The sequence below is a fragment of the Boleophthalmus pectinirostris genome, unplaced genomic scaffold (assembly GCF_026225935.1).
Source record: "Boleophthalmus pectinirostris isolate CB_2022bp ecotype Guang Dong unplaced genomic scaffold, ASM2622593v1 HiC_scaffold_2, whole genome shotgun sequence".
NCBI classification, from domain to species: domain Eukaryota; kingdom Metazoa; phylum Chordata; class Actinopteri; order Gobiiformes; family Gobiidae; genus Boleophthalmus; species Boleophthalmus pectinirostris.
In genome coordinates this window covers 2,367,885-2,385,948 of record NW_026571152.1, presented here as the reverse complement: position 1 = coordinate 2,385,948, position 18,064 = coordinate 2,367,885, and the positions used below count along the sequence as shown (strand labels likewise).

General features: G+C 38.4%; 1 protein-coding gene, 1 long non-coding RNA gene and 1 other non-coding gene across 3 annotated transcripts in view; 2 read left to right on the top strand and 1 right to left on the bottom strand.

The window, feature by feature from the left end:
* Window positions 1-306: 306 nt before the first annotated feature.
* LOC129409567 (5S ribosomal RNA) lies at window positions 307-425 on the top strand. Its single transcript, XR_008632451.1, has one exon. It is a non-coding gene; the product is annotated as a 5S ribosomal RNA (ribosomal RNA).
* Window positions 426-6,737: 6,312 nt separating this feature from the next.
* The window catches only part of prdm11 (PR domain containing 11), a 17,681-nt gene continuing 6,354 nt past the window's right edge, over window positions 6,738-18,064 (top strand). Inside the window, exons 1-5 of the mRNA XM_020923927.2 lie at window positions 6,738-6,874; window positions 9,273-9,351; window positions 11,743-12,002; window positions 13,610-13,677; window positions 14,293-14,480. Coding sequence (XP_020779586.2) covers window positions 6,758-6,874; window positions 9,273-9,351; window positions 11,743-12,002; window positions 13,610-13,677; window positions 14,293-14,480 — 712 coding nt within the window. The 5' untranslated portion in view covers window positions 6,738-6,757. The remainder of the gene's footprint in view (window positions 6,875-9,272; window positions 9,352-11,742; window positions 12,003-13,609; window positions 13,678-14,292; window positions 14,481-18,064) is intronic.
* LOC129409459 (uncharacterized) lies at window positions 11,903-14,321 on the bottom strand. Its single transcript, XR_008632414.1, has 3 exons — window positions 14,186-14,321; window positions 13,597-13,699; window positions 11,903-12,019 (listed from the first exon to the last, which is right to left on the bottom strand). It is a non-coding gene; the product is annotated as an uncharacterized LOC129409459 (long non-coding RNA).

The following is an 18,064-nucleotide window of genomic DNA, read 5'->3' as shown; positions in this document are numbered from 1 at the left end:
AGGGACGTCTGCTCTCCCTGTTCTACTAATGTAGATTGTAAAGAAATGCTGCTGAAAGTAGAAATGAATGTCTGAAGAGAGATTTTGTGGTTTTGCAGTTTCTCACTGTGAGTCACAATTCAGTCCTTTTATTTGGATGATGTTCTTTTTTATTCTGTGTGTTATTAAGGTAAAGGTATCATTTAGTGAACACTGTGGGGAAATGCATCCTCTGTATTTGATCCAAATATTCTGATTATTGAACATATATATAGTTAAATAGAGCTAAATCTAGATATAAAAACAGTGTCCATGTGTGAGTCTGTGGCTTACGGCCATACCACCCTGAACACGCCCGATCTCGTCTGATCTCGGAAGCTAAGCAGGGTCGGGCCTGGTTAGTACTTGGATGGGAGACCGCCTGGGAATACCAGGTGCTGTAAGCTTTTACTTTTATTCTCTTGTTACTAAATTTGTTTATAAGTACATTTTTACAAACACGAGACAAACGAAACACTTTGGCCTTTACGTGACTGTACGCGTCTTAGTTTGACTCTTACTGTGACTTCCTACTACACTACTCCAATGTGACCAGAAGAGGGCGCTGTCCTGATACTTTTCTACATAGAAAAGTCCCTGAGGCGCAGCTCTTGGTCTTAAACTTCTGGGTTCATGAGTTCTGTTTGTTTGATTTGTTTTTTCACTTCATTCACTTCAAGTCCATCAGGTTCAACAGAACAGACTGTATATTATATTATATCATATTAAACAGTCATGTGCAGAATGAAAAGCTTACAACAGGTAACCCGCAGGTTACCAGGTAACCAGGTATATATAGTAGACTGCAGAGGGCACCGTTTGCCTAAATCCTGACTTAACACCCTGTCACCCCGTTGCCTGTGAATGACTGTGTGAGTGTCGACTGGAGCTTGTCAGAGGCTGTATGCACAGATTAGCAGCCAGGCTTTATGTTTCAGGGCATAAAACAAAAGTGAGACTCAACAGTGCAGTGCTAAACAGGACACGTGTATTACTATTACTGTGGCTGATCATCAAAGTGGACATTTGGCCCTGGTTGACATTTGTTTGTGGGTAACTATGAAAATCTGTTGAGCACCTTCCAAAGAAGCAGAGGGATATTTGTTCTATGTCTTGTGTTCAAGTCAATAAGTTTTAGGATCTGGCCTAGACTTTAGAACAAAGGGGAGCCATGACCTTTTCCATCAATCTGTCAGTGGGCAACATGAATAATCCTGCATATTCAGAGCACCTGAAGCAGTCCAGTGTTGTTAATACACTGTCAAATCTAACGCAAGTGTTCACTTGCATTCAGTTCTTTTATTTTACTCACAGCAACAAATTAGTGAATCTTAATGATTGTGGTAAAGTAACAGTTACTTTCAGGGTGAAAAAAGCACATGACTTGTCAGTCAGACTAAGGTCAAGTTGAATGAGATGAGTAACTTCAACAGTGACATGTTATTGCCAAGAGTCCAGCTTCATTTCCCAGTCTGTTCCGCTCCTACTTTTGCTACATCCTTGTTTTTCCTACACCTGCCACTCAATCCCTGATCTTCCCAGAGCGTCTCTATATCCTCCCTCTGTTCATCCAGTCTGTGTTCGATTACGCCTGTTCACCTGTTTTGTTTCTTCCAGCATTTTTTGAGCCTTCAGTGCAGGGGTCTTGGTTGAGTTGACATGGAATGACCGAGCTTTATTATTTTATTGTTTCACATGTTACGATGTGTTTGAACTTAAGCTGAACAAAAGTTTTTGCTTGTTTTTTCAAAGACTAATAAATATTCAAATCCCTGTTTACCTGAATTATTGTAGAATACATCAGTGTTTCTCAAACTTTTTCTGGGGACCCATATTTTAAAAGTCACAAATCTTTTCAACCCAAGCCCATAGACATTATTCGTAAATCACAAAATAAAGGAGGATTTGATCATTATTGAACATTAATGAGGATATTTTATTGTTGACTGAGAGATCATGTCTCTGAACATTTAGTATTACTCAAGTTTTTATACTCAAGTCATTGAAGCAGCAATAAAAGGATCCAGAAGTCGTCTATTTGGAGATTAAAAGTAGAACATTTCTTTTTCTTTTCTACATTCACTTGACCAGCAATATTTGAACAAAATAGTCAATAAAATAATTACAAAAAGATTAGAAATGACAGAAAACATGTATTAACAATTCAACATGTGGGTTAGTCCATATGAAATCAGCCGCCCTCCCCTATGAGCCATCTCAGATTTGGCTGAAAAATTTTCATAAAATTTCTAAAATCACCAAATGAAAGAATCTCAAATTTTAGCGCAATCCCTTGAGTCGTTCCCAAGTTATGGCCCGTTGAAGTTTGGGGGCCTACAATAATACAAATTTTCATCTTCCTAGCTCTATTTTTGATGAAGTTCTGGTCTCTCAAACATGATTATAAATTAAGGTTTCTGAAAAAGTGAGCATGGCCCCAAAATTTCAACAGGCCATAACTCAGGAACGACTCAAGGGACTGAGCTAAAATTTGAGATTCTTTCATCTGGTGATTTTAGAAATTTTTTTGATTTTTTTTTCAGCCAAATCTGAGATGGTTCATAGGGGAGATTCTGGCTGACAGCTGATTTCATACACAGCAAAAAGTGGAGGGTTAAAATTGACTCTCACAGAATCAACTTTAACGTTTTCTCAGAGTTTATATGAGTCCAGTCTGTTCTAGAGTTAATTTAACATTTTTGGAAATGTTAATTAAGTAACATTCGACCAAAGTTTCTGTTTAACCCCGAAATCCAGAGTTATATTAACATTTTGAGAGTAAACAGATAACACTTTGTAGAGTTATTCTGATTTATCTAAACAACACAAAGAGGTGTTTTATTTTATTTTTACTTTATTTTAGATAATTTAAGATGAAATTATGTGCAAAACTGGTTCAAACTGGTCTTCTCTCACAAGAGTTTGAAGGGGTGAATGGGAGGAGCCAAATTAACACTAGAGGAAGTTGAATTAACCTCAACCACATCAACTCTGACAAATAACCCCAACTCAAACCCCCATTTAACATTCAAATAGTTAAAATAACACTTTTGGTGTTAAAAACAACTCTGAAATATTTTACCTTAAAATTTTAACCCTCCAGTTTTTGCTGTGTACGGATTGACCCTTGTGTGAGAACTGTATATCCAGACCTACATGCAGATCATGACAAGACGAACCAAAAAAAATCTGTGTCTTGGGTCACAGTGGAGTAAATTCTTACTCTAACTTGTATTTATAAATAACATTTGCTCAATTCAAGACAATCGGCTTCCATGGTTTTACCAAGTAAAGTTAACTTACTCTTCAAGTAAAGGTTACTACTAGGGATGTAACAATAACCGAAATATCGTGATATCGTATCGTCAAAGTTCGTGGACCATCACAATATATTGAATTACAAGTCTCTTTGTTTAAATGGAGAGTTATGGTGCAGTAACAGCTAAAAAACAGACAGAGGGAACTACATAGACCATGATCCTTTGCTCTGTTTCAGTGTAGACTACAAGAAGAAATAACAGTTTTAAACACTTTTAAATCTTAGTTCTTTTGATTAAGTCTTGTCAAGGCATTTTAAGAGGAAAAAGTAGCATATTAACAGTTTTAGCTGTTTAGCCTCCACAAAATATCTCAATAAATATCGTACCGTGAGATGTATATCGTGAAAATATCGTACAGAGAGATTTGGATATCGTTACATCCCTAATCGTGAGTCTTCCAACCATATGAAGTTCATACCGTGACGATATCGTATCGTGAGACTTGGATATCGTTACACCCCTAGTTACTACATGTTTCAGATTTGAGGAGCTGACTGATTCGTTATTGGCACAGCTTCACAACAGGAATGAGTTCTATGAATGAAAACTTCAGTACTACCACTAAAACTACTTAGATGAAAGAGGAGTTTACTGGACACTACACCGAGGAATTACTTGTAAACTCAGCTTTAGATTCACACTCCACTTTAGTCAGATTTTTCAAGACAATTGGTTTTCTAGATTTTTTCAAGGTCAATTTATTAGATTTGACAGTGCAGTATCATGCTAGCCTGATTCATCAGCCCGTTTCACTTTGTAGAAACTGTCTGACCTCTCAGTGTTAGAATTCGTTTGCTCAACAGTAGGCAGGTACTTTTTTTAATATAACCAGTCGCTGCTATTTGGTCGTGACGTATGCAATGCCCCGTGAATGGGGATAACTAGTATATTAAGCTTTTGTCAAATCCCGTAGGAAGAAAAATAACGTCTTTCCCCTTGATGAAACTCACCAAATATTCTCTTTGCTCCGGCTTTAAATCCTCGATCTTGGGAATCGTTGACAACACTGAATATATGGTTCTTCGCTGATTGGCTGGTGCCCGAACTTGCACTTCCAGAGTTCTTGCAAACCGTCTAGTGCAGGGGTGTCCAAACTTTTTTCATAAAGGGCCACATATCTAAACACAGGCGAAGAAGAGGGCCAATTGAGGGCCGTAGACTGGTGCTCAGTACAGTGAATAATTTAAATGTGAGCATGTTTAACACATTAGAATGAGCTATCAGTCTTTATTCATGATAAGATCCTTAAAACCACACACTAAATGTTAAATATCAGCTTTATCAAGGTAGATTTCCAAAAAACTTGCAGCAAAAAAAATAATTTTCAATTGAGGCAAGATACTTTGGGCCAATTCACCTGGAAGTCTGAGGGCCAAGAAAAATTTGTCTGAGGGCCGCATTTGGCCCAGGGGCCTTAGTTTGGACATGCCTGGTCTAGTGTATTCTATTTCCTGATCTAGTTGCTGGAGAGAAATGAAATTGAGCGGAGGCACTAGGTCTACGTTCAGACTGCAGGGCTTAACGCTCAATTCGGATTTTTTGGTGAAATCCGATGTTTTTTCGAGGTCGTTCACATTTCCAATTAAATGTGACTTGTATGTGACTCCAGTGTGAACATTAAAGGGCCCAGAAGCATCCCACATGTGCACTGGAGACACAACGACGTCAACCGCAGTGAGCGTGCTCTGTGTTTACAGAAGTTGTCCAAACATGGACGCGAGCATTGAGCACCTGGAGATTTTAAAGTTCCTCTCGTACCGGAGCCAGAACATGAACAACTTACTTGTTTTAAGGAGGAGATTGAGAAGGAGAAGGACGAGGTTTTTGGCCGTGGTGTTTTGTGGGACAGCGGCAGCGACGTCCGTTGAAAGGAACGTGTGGATGTGGAGACGTAGCCAAGAGTGGTGAGTGGTGATGTGCTTCACTTCAGTGACACAGAGTTCATTAACAATTTTCACCTACTTCAGAGCAGAACAGTGACGTTTGAGTCTTGTTGATAATGTGTAGGTGGATGAATGCACTTTGGCCGTTCACACTGAAGTCACATGTCAAAAGATCAGATATGTATCAGTTTCAGGAGCACATATCCAAGTGTCCTGGGTCACATTCACATTCACATCTGAGTCATTCAGACTGTCATTAAAAGATCAGATACAGGTCACATAGAGGCCAAAAAATCAGATTTGGGTCACTTCAGGCTTCAGTCTGAACACAGCCTTTGTTCCAGCTTTAAATCCTCGATCTTGGGAATCATTGACAACACAGAATATATGGCTCTTTGCTGAATGGCTGGTGCCCGAACTCACACTTCCAGAGTTTTTGAGACCCGTCTAGTGCACAGGTGTCAAACATAAGGCCCGGGGGCCGGATCTGGCCCTCCAAGACTGATTTTCTACTAAAATATTTTTATTATATTTTCTATTAAAATTTTGTTAATTTTCTGCGGTGTTTATCACAGCAGCGTCTCCAGTGCCTCTGTACGTGGCCCCTCCCACCAGAGCAGCACAAATGAAGACTTGTCTCTTTCCAAACGCTCTTAAAGGACGATCATTTTGACTGTTGACCGTGACACCCTCATCAGAATGTCCAACATGAGAAAAGTGGAGCCGAGTGCAGGATTTTACAAGAAAAATTGACTTATTCCTATTTACATACAAGTTCATGTTAAAACATTGTGTTGAAATTGCATTTTTCTTAAAATTTCAGGTTGTTCATAATATTATAATATTTTGAAAAAGAAAGAGTTCATCAATTAAAAAAGATTTGTGTTTTGTCTGCAGAAATATTTGAACTTATTGTTATTTTTGGGGTTTATATGACATGAGTTTTCTGATCCGGACACTTTGGGATCAAAGTAGGTTGGATACGGCCCCTGAACCAAAATGAGTTTGACACTCCTGGTCTAGTGTATTCTGATTCCTGACCTAGTCGCTGGAGAGAATTGAAATTGAGGAGAAGCACTAGGGGGCGCCAGCCTGGCTAGTATGCACCTTCACTTGACTCAACCATCAGATTTGGGCACAGCAATGTAATACAGTGATACTTCTAACTATTGTTTTTGCCTCATTTCATCTGCTTCACCCTTCTCTACACCACAGTGGGCAAGTATTTCTATTAAAGCCAAAATAACGCTTCATTTAGGGTTAATACCTCTCACAAGATGATTATTTTTAATTTCAGATGATCATTGTGGGGAGTTTGGGGCTAAACTTAGGTTTGGAGGCTTATAGTCCAGGTTTATATCACCGTGTGCTGTACAGTTCAAGTGATTTCTTAACTTAGACGTGTGAGCATCAGTAAATGCGGTCACTTTCCCACTGCCCGGAACGCCTTAAATCCTCGCAGTTAACTTTAATTTTTGCGCATTCGCTTTCCTCCGTCCTCCTATATGTCATTTCCTGTGATAAAAATGGTGGCCAATGCTCGGGGAGGCGACTGAGTCCTCTTGGCTAGAAGCTTTTCCCCCTTTTCCACGGCGGAAAGTTTGGCTCCGAGTCCGCGGTGTAGAGAGCGAGAGCAGCGGCGAGCGGCTGGAGGTGAGTCCGTGCCACCGAGCGCGGAACACGGCGGCGGGCCACACAGTCTCCCCCGCTGCCTGGGTGCTTCCGTGGCGAGTGACAGTGAAATTTAACATGGCTTCCGAAAGCTGCTGCAGCTCGCCAACCAGCCCCAGCCCCTGAATGCGGCACGAACAGCGGAGGAAAACTGCGGCTGAGCGGAGGAGTGCCCCTGACGCATGTGACGCACGGTGACACAGAAGTTAAGGACAAGTTTGGAGCCCGCTGTAGAGAAAAAAGCGCAGTTTTAAAGCGAAATGCTCAAGAGTTTGCGTCGCTGCAGAGTTTTTAAGATACGTAGGCGAATTAAAGAAACAGTCTTCGTCTTGTAAAAGTGGCAGGCCTAATATTATTAACTCCTTCTTGACAGACACCCTTTTGACCAGTGATAAAACGGTGTAAAAGAGTCAAAATGTTTTAATATTAACGTATGCCTAAAAAAGAGGAACGGGCTGTATGAGAAATTTTAATCACAACTGTTTTAGTGAATTACATTTATGTTATTTATTTATTTTCTTATTGGTTCAAGGGCTCGTATTACGCGATTTTCTGTTCAATGTTAAAAATATATACTTGAATTGTGTTTTATTTCATTCACACATGTTTAACTCACAATCCCTGCAGGTTTAGTACTGAGTTCTTCTCTCAAAAGCCCTGGAATTGCCAATCTCTACTGAACTAAAGAAAAAAAAGATGCTGTTCACTTGAAAACTACCTCTTGATGACATCACAAGATAGAACAGAGCATTTTGAGTTTTGGAGATGTAGACAGACTAATAATAAAGAGTTACGCAAACGTGTGAATGAAACAAAACGCAGCTCCAGGTCTGTTCTTGAGGAGATAACAACATTTTAACATGACTTAAAGCTCACAGGAATCTTTTTTTATGAAATACAGGATGCTTAATGTTTATTACACAAGTTCAAAATGAAACCTGTATATTTTATTTTGCGCTGGGTTCATTCAATTTCCTGACTGTCACCTCCCAAACTGGGCTGGGCCTGAACGATTTTAAGAACAAAATTGAATTGTGATTTTTCTGGCAGATATTGTGAGTTTGATTTCATCCACACGATTTTTTTCAAATCAAGTTTCAGTGCACGTGAACATTTGGAAATGTCACAGAAACGTCATACCGGAGTCCTGCGCCGACGATTTGACTCTGGACATAAAGCTGCTCGCTCCTTGTGCTGCTGATGCGGTTCAGCTTCTGTCGGACTAAAGGACACGACTCAGTGGAATATGAGTGTTCTCTCTGTGACAGAAGAGGCGTGCTGCTGATGCCGAGTCTGTTCTGTGCGTGTATCACGTTGGAGGTGGTTCATGTTAAACTTGACACGAACGCCAGGTTTAAATCCTCGCCTCCTAGTGTTGTGGTGGTGAATTACTTTGCGGCGCATAGACCTCGACACAAAAACAACAACGATAAGGCATCAGCGGCAGTGTGCGCTGAGCCGACACAGAACTATACTTACTATTCCATACTATACGATACGATACTATACTATGCTATTCTGCCCTTAAACTAACTCTACTGCCCTTAAACTAACTCTACTGCCCTTAAATTGGACTTTAAGGGCAAAAAAAACACTGCTGTTGTTGCACAGTAAGGCATTAAACTGATCTATCTTACATTTAAATACAAGTACTTTGAAAAACATGTATTTTTACTGTGAGTGGGGTTGCCTCCCCACAGATCTGCCCTGTAACTTGGCCTGGTGGCTTCATCTTGACCAGCTTATCTCCTCAAAGTACATCAATGCTATAAGAAAAGTTACACAGTACACCTTTAAAATGACACATCGAACTACTCATTTAGCAAAAATATAGTCAAGACCATTCTATTTAAGATTTTATCATTTATAATTCTTATAATTTATACTTTTTTTTTTTTTTGGTTAATTTTACTTCCTGGTTGAAAATCCTGACATCACACTAAGGAATTCCATCCTGTTACCTAGCAACCATGTTGTAAACTGGCCTAAACTCTAACGTGGACAGAAATTATGATTTGACAAAAAGAAAATGATAATAAAATGATGATATGATAATAAAACATTTATTTTGTTGAAATCATGTTTGAAGTATCAGAAAAATGTGTAAATTGAACTGAATGTTTGGACAAGACTCTCCCACTGTGACGTCTTCAATATGAAACTCTCTAACTCTCTGCACTTCTGTAATTTTAAACACCTTTTCCAGCTTTTCTTCACAAATCGTTTTTTGATTAGAGTAAAACTGTAATTACAACAGGTATTATTCCACCACATTAAGTAGAAATCGGAAAATCTTTAAATCTAATAGCCAAAATGTTCTTAATCCTAACAGTCCTAATTCTGTGTATTCTGATATATTTTCATAATTGTGTCTCCACAGTGGACACAGAGCTGGAGTGGACGCAGGGCTGGAGTGGACCATGGTTCTATCATGAGTGAGCAGCCCCTGGACCTCTGGTGTAAGTCATCATCCTAAACCAGGCGAGGCAATTCTTTTACCACCAGGGGCAGATTTAATCGCTACTGCCTGAAAAAATAATTTCCTTTGGGATATTAAAATATTATCCATCCATCCATCCATGTATCTATTTATTTCAGTCCAGGCCTGTGGTGGAGGGTTAGACCAATGCACTGGGTGTGCAAAAATATTCAAATACTCATATATCATGATAGTAAATTTAGTGATACAGTATTGTTATCATTTATGGTCATCATCATTTTGGTATCTTAGCATTTTTTGTGACTGCTGTACAATGTTGTTGCTTATTTAGGCTACATGTGCACAGAGCCGTGTTTGTTGAGAAACAAATATTTCTCTCCCTCTGTTTTCCAAAATAACATTGTGCACACAGCATCGTTTTCATAAAAGTTTTTGTTTACATCAACCTGTATAAATACTCCATCGTGCGCCGTAACAACGCCAAGCCTCTGGGTGGCACCTGGATTAGATTCAAATTTGTAGCATTACTCACAAAAACCTTGAAAAACGTGCATTACTGAGCGGGCTCGCCTCTCCACAGATCTGTTAAAGAAATGGCAGAATTGCTGACCTCTGAGCCTCATTGGTCTCTGGTCATGGATCTGATCCATCAGCTGTGTGCAAGTGCAAACACATGAAAAGTCTTTGCACCAGAAGAAATGTGACTGCTGCTCTAAATGCTCCATCTTCATCATCATCATCATCATCATCAGAGCAAAAGGGAAACACCGGTCACACTTTTGGTGTCAGCTCCTAATACTGTTTATCTCACTTTACACGCAGACAACAACCTGGAGTTTTCCAGAATCTCCACTCTATCCACAGTTTTTAGAAAGATTCATTTTCAGAGGTGACTTCACCGTTTGCATGTAAAAGATGGGAACAAAACGAAGGGAAATGTCTCAGTTTTTGAAAATACCCGTGTACATGTAAATGGGGTTTTAGAGTATACAGAGTATCATGTGCAATATATTGACTATCACATGTACTGCAATATCTTGATAATATTAGGGATGTAACAATAACTGAAATATCGTGATATTGTATCATCAGAAGTCTCACAATAATATTGTGGACTGTCACAATATCTATGCATGGTTTTATAGTAGCAACAGCTTATAAACATAGAAAACTACATAGCCCATGATTCATTTCAGTGCAGACAACATGAAGAAATATGTTTTTTACTTGAATTCTTGGGATTATGACTGAAATAATTCACACTAATATCTTGTCAAGGTATTTGAAAAGCAAAAAGGTGTCCCATCTACAATTATATTACCCGCTTTAAAATATCGCAGTAAATATTGTACCGTGAGATGTATATTGTGATAATATCATACCTTGCGATTTAGATATTGTGACATCCCTAGATAATATCATATCATGAGCCATGTATCGCATATCGTATTGAATCTTGAGGGACCTATATAATAAAACTATTATTGTTCTATTCACACAGACCCAAAATGCCCAAATGTGCAAGTGCATAGGCATACTCCAAATCTCACAATGTTTCAGTAGTAGAAAGTAACACATTACAAATACTCATTACTCTAACAGTACTGTAGATTTTGGGGGGAAATGTCCATTGACTACATTTTTGAAGCTGTACTTATTAGAGATGTAACGATATCCATTTCTCTCGATACAATATTTTCACAATCTGCATCTCATTTATTGCTATATTTTACGAAATTGTGAATATGCTACTTTTCTGTCATAATCTAAGTATTTAAGATTTAAACGTGCATAGTAACAGTTGTTTTATCATACAGATTGGACTGAAACAGAGCAAAGGATCATGGTCTATGTAGTTCTGTCTGTTTTTAAGCTGTTGCTGCACCATAACAATGAATTTAAACAAAGAAACTTGTAATTCAGTATATTGCAATGGCCCACAATATTATTGTGAGACTTTTGACAGTACAATATTATGATATTTCGGTTATTGTTACATTCCTAGTACTTGTAGTACTAGTACTAGTACTTGTGATTGAATATAGATCAATAATTAGTTACATCTTAAATCATAATAATTGCTGAGGACTGTACACGTCCCAGTTGTCTCAGTCCACACCTGTCTCTGCTCATACACATAACAACACCTCATCTCCTTCTCTGATTGGCCACAGCTCAAAGAATATGCAGATTTTTCCTTTATGATCAAGATTTGTATAAAATTGTGTTGAAAATAACAGTACTCTGAGTGCTATTTTTCATGCATACTTTTTATTTGAGTGCAGTTTTGGCAGCAGTACTTCATACTTCATCAGCCATATAACTATACTTTTACTTCAGCACAATGCAGTTACAACAGAGTATTTCTAGTACTTTTTCCACCACTGCAGTTTTCTTCTTGTGTCCTCAGTCTGTGAGCAGTGCCAGCTCCCCTTCTCAGACCACTGCCCCACCCATGGTCCCCCTGTGCTGGTGCAGGACACTCCGGTGCCTCTGGGGACAGCGGGCAGGGCCTCTCTCACGCCCCCTGCTGGTGTAGAGGTCTTCACTGAGGGCCAGGAGGTGGACGTCCGCTGCACTGGCCTCGGGTTTCCTCTAGGGGCAGTGTTTGGGCCCTACGAGGGAGAGCTGGTGACTAAAGACAGGTCATCTGGCTTCTTCTCTTGGATTGTAAGTGCCATATTTTTCTGCAGACAAACTCTTCTAGATCAAAGGTAATACTGCAAATGCCAATGATGGTTTGCAGATTCATTAGTTTTTCTAAATAAAACCAAAAATAAGAAAACGAGGAAAAAAAAAAAAAAAACTATTTTCTTCATTATTTGTCTCAAAAACCAAAATGAAAAAAATGATACTTATTCATTTTTACAGTTTTCAGTGCCGGATTTTGCGCCACATACGGACTAAACCAGGATTAAACTGGTCTCAGTCCCGGTCTAGTCCCGGTCTAGTCCCGGTCTAGTCCCAGTCACAAACACAAAATCAAAAACTGAAAAAACTAATTATTGTCAGTTTTTTCATTTTGGTTTTGGAGACAAATAATGAAGAAAATAGTTGTTGTTTTTATTAGTTTTCTTGTTTTTGGTTTTATTTTGAAAAACAAATGAATGAATGATACACAGATTTCATACTCCCAGATGTGGGCAAGAGCAAGAGCGTACAATGTAATCTCTTTTGATTACATTGTACGCTGCTATGAAATCTCCAAAAGGTCAATTAACAAATATTGAACCTGATCATTTCTATTGCTGACTAGACCAAAAAACTCACTGTATTACAACACAAATCTGCTTTTAAACAATATTCATTGTGGCTGCCACCATCTGCATTAAATATATTATTGCCCTATAGAATGTTGTGAGGTCATCTGCACTTTCTGCACTCAGGCTGCGCACATCCGCTGTTTTCATAAACAAATAATCCGTCCCTATATTCGCTGCATCGTTGTTTAAGCCGCAGGGTTCAAAGTGTGAAAAAAAGTAGCAGCTTATAGTCCAGAAATTACATTATCTAGTTTCGATATTAGTCTTAGTATCGATTAGTATCTTATTTTTCGACTTTTGACAACCCTAAAAGCAATAGTAAAATCTTCTGCGGTAGAATGGCGGCGGGTCGAGAGAGGCAGACAGGTGGGGAGTCTGCTGTCTCTCTGCTGAGACAAAAGAGATTTACACTACCTGATGACAAAATCATTGTAGAGGATGAGTTTCTAAACTTTTTGGCTGTGAAAATGAAGACAGTGGCGCAAGATGAACTTATGACATTAGCCACGAGCCACGTCACCTCCGAGTGGATTGCGAGCTCACGAAACAGCACAGTGGGAGCAAAAAGACGCAACTAATGTCAAAAGCTTCTTTGAATTACTAAATGAAATTGGAGACAAAATCCCCTCTTTTTGTCTTGCATCACTTTGATGAGTTACCACCTGTGTCCTTTAACAATACTGACGCCTTGTGTCTGCAACTTCATATCCTGATGAAAGTCCATTGATGGACAAGTATCAGTTTGTGCAGAATAATGTCCCTACATTGAATGCTGCCATCAGAAACATATACAAATTTATGAAGCGCCTGAAGGATCCACAAAATGAATGAGCAGTGTCAGGTTCACTTTAGAACTCTGGAGGCACTGGAGGAACTGCTTCTATGGACTATAGAATGTGATTACAGTTTTATGTGTCTTCTGTCTGTTTTTTAAATGTTCGATATGGACCCACTGGAGTCTGAAATAAAGCATGATTGATTGATTGATTGATTATGCTTACCATGTTTTCACAGATCCTTGATGCAAACAACACATATCAGTCGATTGATGGAAGTGATGAGACCAAAGCAAACTGGATGAGGTACCGTATTTCTTGCTCCGAACTATAAATCGCACCAGCCAAAAAATGTGTAATGAAGAAGAAAAAAAACATATAAGTCGTACCAAACTATAAGTCATATGTATCTGTTCAATACATTTTTATATCAGATGCATTAACTTGAATTTTTGGCCTTGCTGTTTACTTCTACTTGACCTTGGCCCAAATGATAAATGAGGAGACAATGTATCTATACTGTAACTTTATTGTCATTTTACTTGTATTGCATTTTTACTGCTGTTACATAATTATGTGGCTTGCACCAAAATTATTTAATAAAAATAAGTAAAAAATAAATAAAATGTCACACCAGAGTATAAGTCGCAGGAAACACCCAAACCATGAAAAAAGTGCAACTTATAGTCTGAAAAATACTGTAATTATTATTATTTTAAAATCTGTTTACAAATGTGCTTGTCCTGTATTAGTGTGGCAGAGTGGTTAGCCTGTCTCCTCCTCTCAGTTGAAGGTTGTGGGTTAGACTCCTCACCTCTCTGACTGGAGTGTGCATGTCCTCCCTGTCTTACTGTGGCAGAGTGGTTAGCCTGCCTCGTGTCTCTCAGTAAGACGGTTGATTTTTGTCGTCTGTTCGTCCAGGTTTGTGCGCACTTCTTCAGATGACAGCGAAAGAAACCTCACGGCCTTCCAGCGCGGTAAACAGATCTACTTCAGAGTGTGTCGCCCCCTGGAGGCCGGAGACAGACTCAGAGTGTGGTACAGCCCAGAGTATATCCAGAGACTGCACAGTGTGTCCCAGGGCAAAATCGAACAAACACTCAAGACAGGTGAGAGAGAGAGATGGACGTAAAGTGATTATGATTATGGTTTTTATCATTCTCTCATTTTTACTTTCTTTGGCGAGAAAATGTCTGGTCTACATATACATTATAGTTTTACTCAAATCATAAAGCAGTTTGCGAAGAAATTATAGGAAGTAGAGAGTTCTATTTGAAAGCGTTCCATTTTGATAATTGAGTGTGTATACATGCACATCAATAACCCAGTTATGATTGGGTTTTTTGAGTATCCCGGTTTCTTCATGGTGCATGTATACACAGTACCCCGGTTTCAGTATCCCGGTTATTAGAAACCGGGTTACTGTAGCTGGTTTATTTCGATAGTAATCGGGATACTTGTGGCATGTAAACACAATATCCTGGTTACTGCAACATAAAGTTGAGTGTGCATGCGTCCAAAACACTTTCCAGTCTTTTCACCACAACAGTAGCGACATAAATAAATTGACCAACATAAATAAAGTGACCAAATGAGTGAAGTGACTGTAAAATTAAGAGCTGCACTAAACCTGCACATGTACGACCTGCACTCGTACGACCTGCACTCGTGTAATCGCTGAAAAACTAAAACATGAACTATCTCCTATACAACACACGCACAGAACAGACTCACCATCATTAGCACCTCTTCTGTCACAAAAAGAACACACATAATCCACTGAGTCGTGTCTTTAATCCAAAAGAAGCTGTTCACATCAGCGGCACAAGGAGCAGCTGTTTTTATCAGCGCTAACAGTTTATGTTAATTAGCCATGTGGTCTTAAGTTTCGTTTCTGTAAAACATAAACAAATGTGATCAAAGCTGAATGATCTGATCAAACCTGCTGATGTGGCTCTACAGTGTTTCTGGTTTATATGTTGTAAAGTTGAGTTTATTTATGCAGAAGATTTTAATGAAGAATCTGTTGGTTTGATGTGTGCAGTGGATTGTGGGAGATCTCGTAGCTCCTTAGCTTCTTATACTAAAGGAGCTCACAGTTTGTATTTTTTCCTGATTTATGAAATTGATTTAAGTTAATTTTTGTGCTTGCACATTTGTAAGATTATGTCAAGAAAGTGGGATACTCCATTTGATCATGTATACGGGGATATGAGTGTCCCGGTTTCTCAGTGCGCATGTAAACACAGTAGCCCGAATACTGACATAATATGGCTAATAACCGGGATACTGATGTGCATGTATAAGCACTCATTGATGATCACACACTTGGAATTCCACAGGGCTCAACGCTCAGGCCAAAATGATTTATTATTTATATAAATGATTCATGTTCAGCATCAAAATTGTTCAATGATGTCCTCTTCACAGATGATACCAGCCTCTACTGCTCAGGTGAAGAACAAAAGCAGCTTTTTTAAATGGTGGAGAGGGAGCTGCAGAAAATTCAAGTCTGGTTTGATATTAATAAATTGGTGCTAAACATAGAAAAAACTAAATTTATGATATTTGCAAAGCGAAAAGTACAAAATCATGTAAAAATTATGTTCAATAATACACCACTAGAAAAAGTCTTTGAAAAAATTTTTTTAGAAGTAACTATAGACCATCATTTAAACTGGAAATCACACATAAATACAATTAGGAACAAATTATCCAAAGTGATATATTATATACAAATATAGATATATTCTAGATAAAAACAGTCTTTTTATTCTATACAACTGGCTGGTAATGCCCGACAGAACCTACGATATTGAGATTTGGGGCAGTACATATAAGACTAATACAAATCCAGTCTTTACCTGCAAAAAAAAAGGCAATAAGAGCATCACATTATCAGCTTATAACGAACCAATCAATGTGTTATTTATAAACCTTCAAACTCTGAAATTTTATGATTGAGTCGACCTTTATACTCGCAACAATCTCCTGTCAAAATCTTTACAGAACATGTTCAAAATCTGAAAGCTCAGAGGCACGACCATGTTTATCAAAAAGAAAATCAGAACAAACATGAAATGTTGTAAATCTGTTAAAGGGCTGGAGCTCTGGAACAACTGTACAGAAAACCTCAAATTGTGCACCAATCTCTTTCACTTTATAAAGAAGTTTAAATGTTTAACTCTGGACAGATACATGAATTATGATACTTAGTTTGTGCTGTAGTACTTTGTTGTTCTGTTTCTGATTTGTTTGTTTCCTCCTGCTGTATTTTTGAAGATGAACTGGTGTTAAGATGAAGCTCTGACAAAGAAACAAAGGGTAAAGGGCAGAATAAGCTTAAGCTTCAGCCGACACCTTTTCAGTCTGTGTATGTTAAATATGACTGTCTGCAAATTAATGTCAAAATATACCTATGACTGAAATAAATAATCAAATAAACAAATAAACTAGGGAGAATTCTATCCAAATGTTCGGCGCAATTTACACACAAGAAACACATTAGTTCTGATACTTTAAATTTGATTTCAACAGAATAAAAGTGTTTTCTTTTATTTTTATGTCAAATAATTATTTCTGTGCCTAGTGTTAAAGACTGATGAAGAATGATTTCTAACCAGCGAATTCTTAACCCTTCCACACAACCAAAGAGTGTACTGACTCAAGATGGTCGATGCTCTGAGCGTCTGTGTTTATAACAATTGAAAAAGCAGCTTTAAGTGCAGTTATTTCTCAAATGGAAATGGAAAATTATGCTTCTTGGTCTGTGTAATTGCACATTTCTTGCTATTTTTATTTGGGAAGGTTATTTTTAAAATGTATTCCCCTACAGATTACAGATTACATACCACAAAATGTAGTTTGTAACGTAATCCATTAAATTACTTGAAGTGAGTAATGTAATCTGAATACTTTGGATTACTTGATTTGCTGTAGACAAGCAAAGACCAGGAAATCATAACATAAGATATTTTGTTTGCTAAAAGACAATAAAAAGACCAGATTTTACTCAACTAAATTAAAAATATTATTGATAGAAGAGGAGGAGACACGGTCCACGCAGCATGGTTTAGTCCTGTTAAATCCTGTTTTAGTCCTTGTTTAGTCCTGTTTCAGACATGGTTTAGACCTAGTTTAGTCCTGGTTTAGTCCTGGTTTAGTTCTGGTTTAGTCCTGGTTTTGACCTGGTTTAGACCTGGTTTAGACCTGGTTTAGTCCTGGTTTAGTTCTGGTTTAGTCCTGGTTTTGACCTGGTTTAGACCTGGTTTAGTTCTGGTTTAGTCCTAGTTTTAGTCCTGGTTTAGTCCTGGTTTAGTCCTGGTTTAGTCCTAGTTTTAGTCCTGGTTTTGACCTGGTTTAGACCTGGTTTAGTCCTGGTTTAGTCCTGGTTTAGTCCTGGTTTTAGTCCTGGTTTAGTCCTGGTTTAGCCCAAAATGTGAAAACAGGAAAATACCGCAGTGTAATCCATTTATTTCAACACAGTAACTGTAATCCAATTACCACTCACTGAAACAGTAACTGTAACTGAATACAGTTACTCATAATTTGTACTCTGATTACGTAACTCCAGTACATGTAATCTGTTACTCCCCAACACTGTCTGGACCTGACACGAGCTGTTTCCCTGACTGACACCAGGAAAGTTATGGGGGCACTGCAGTTTTTTGTTTTGAGGCAATAAGGATATTTT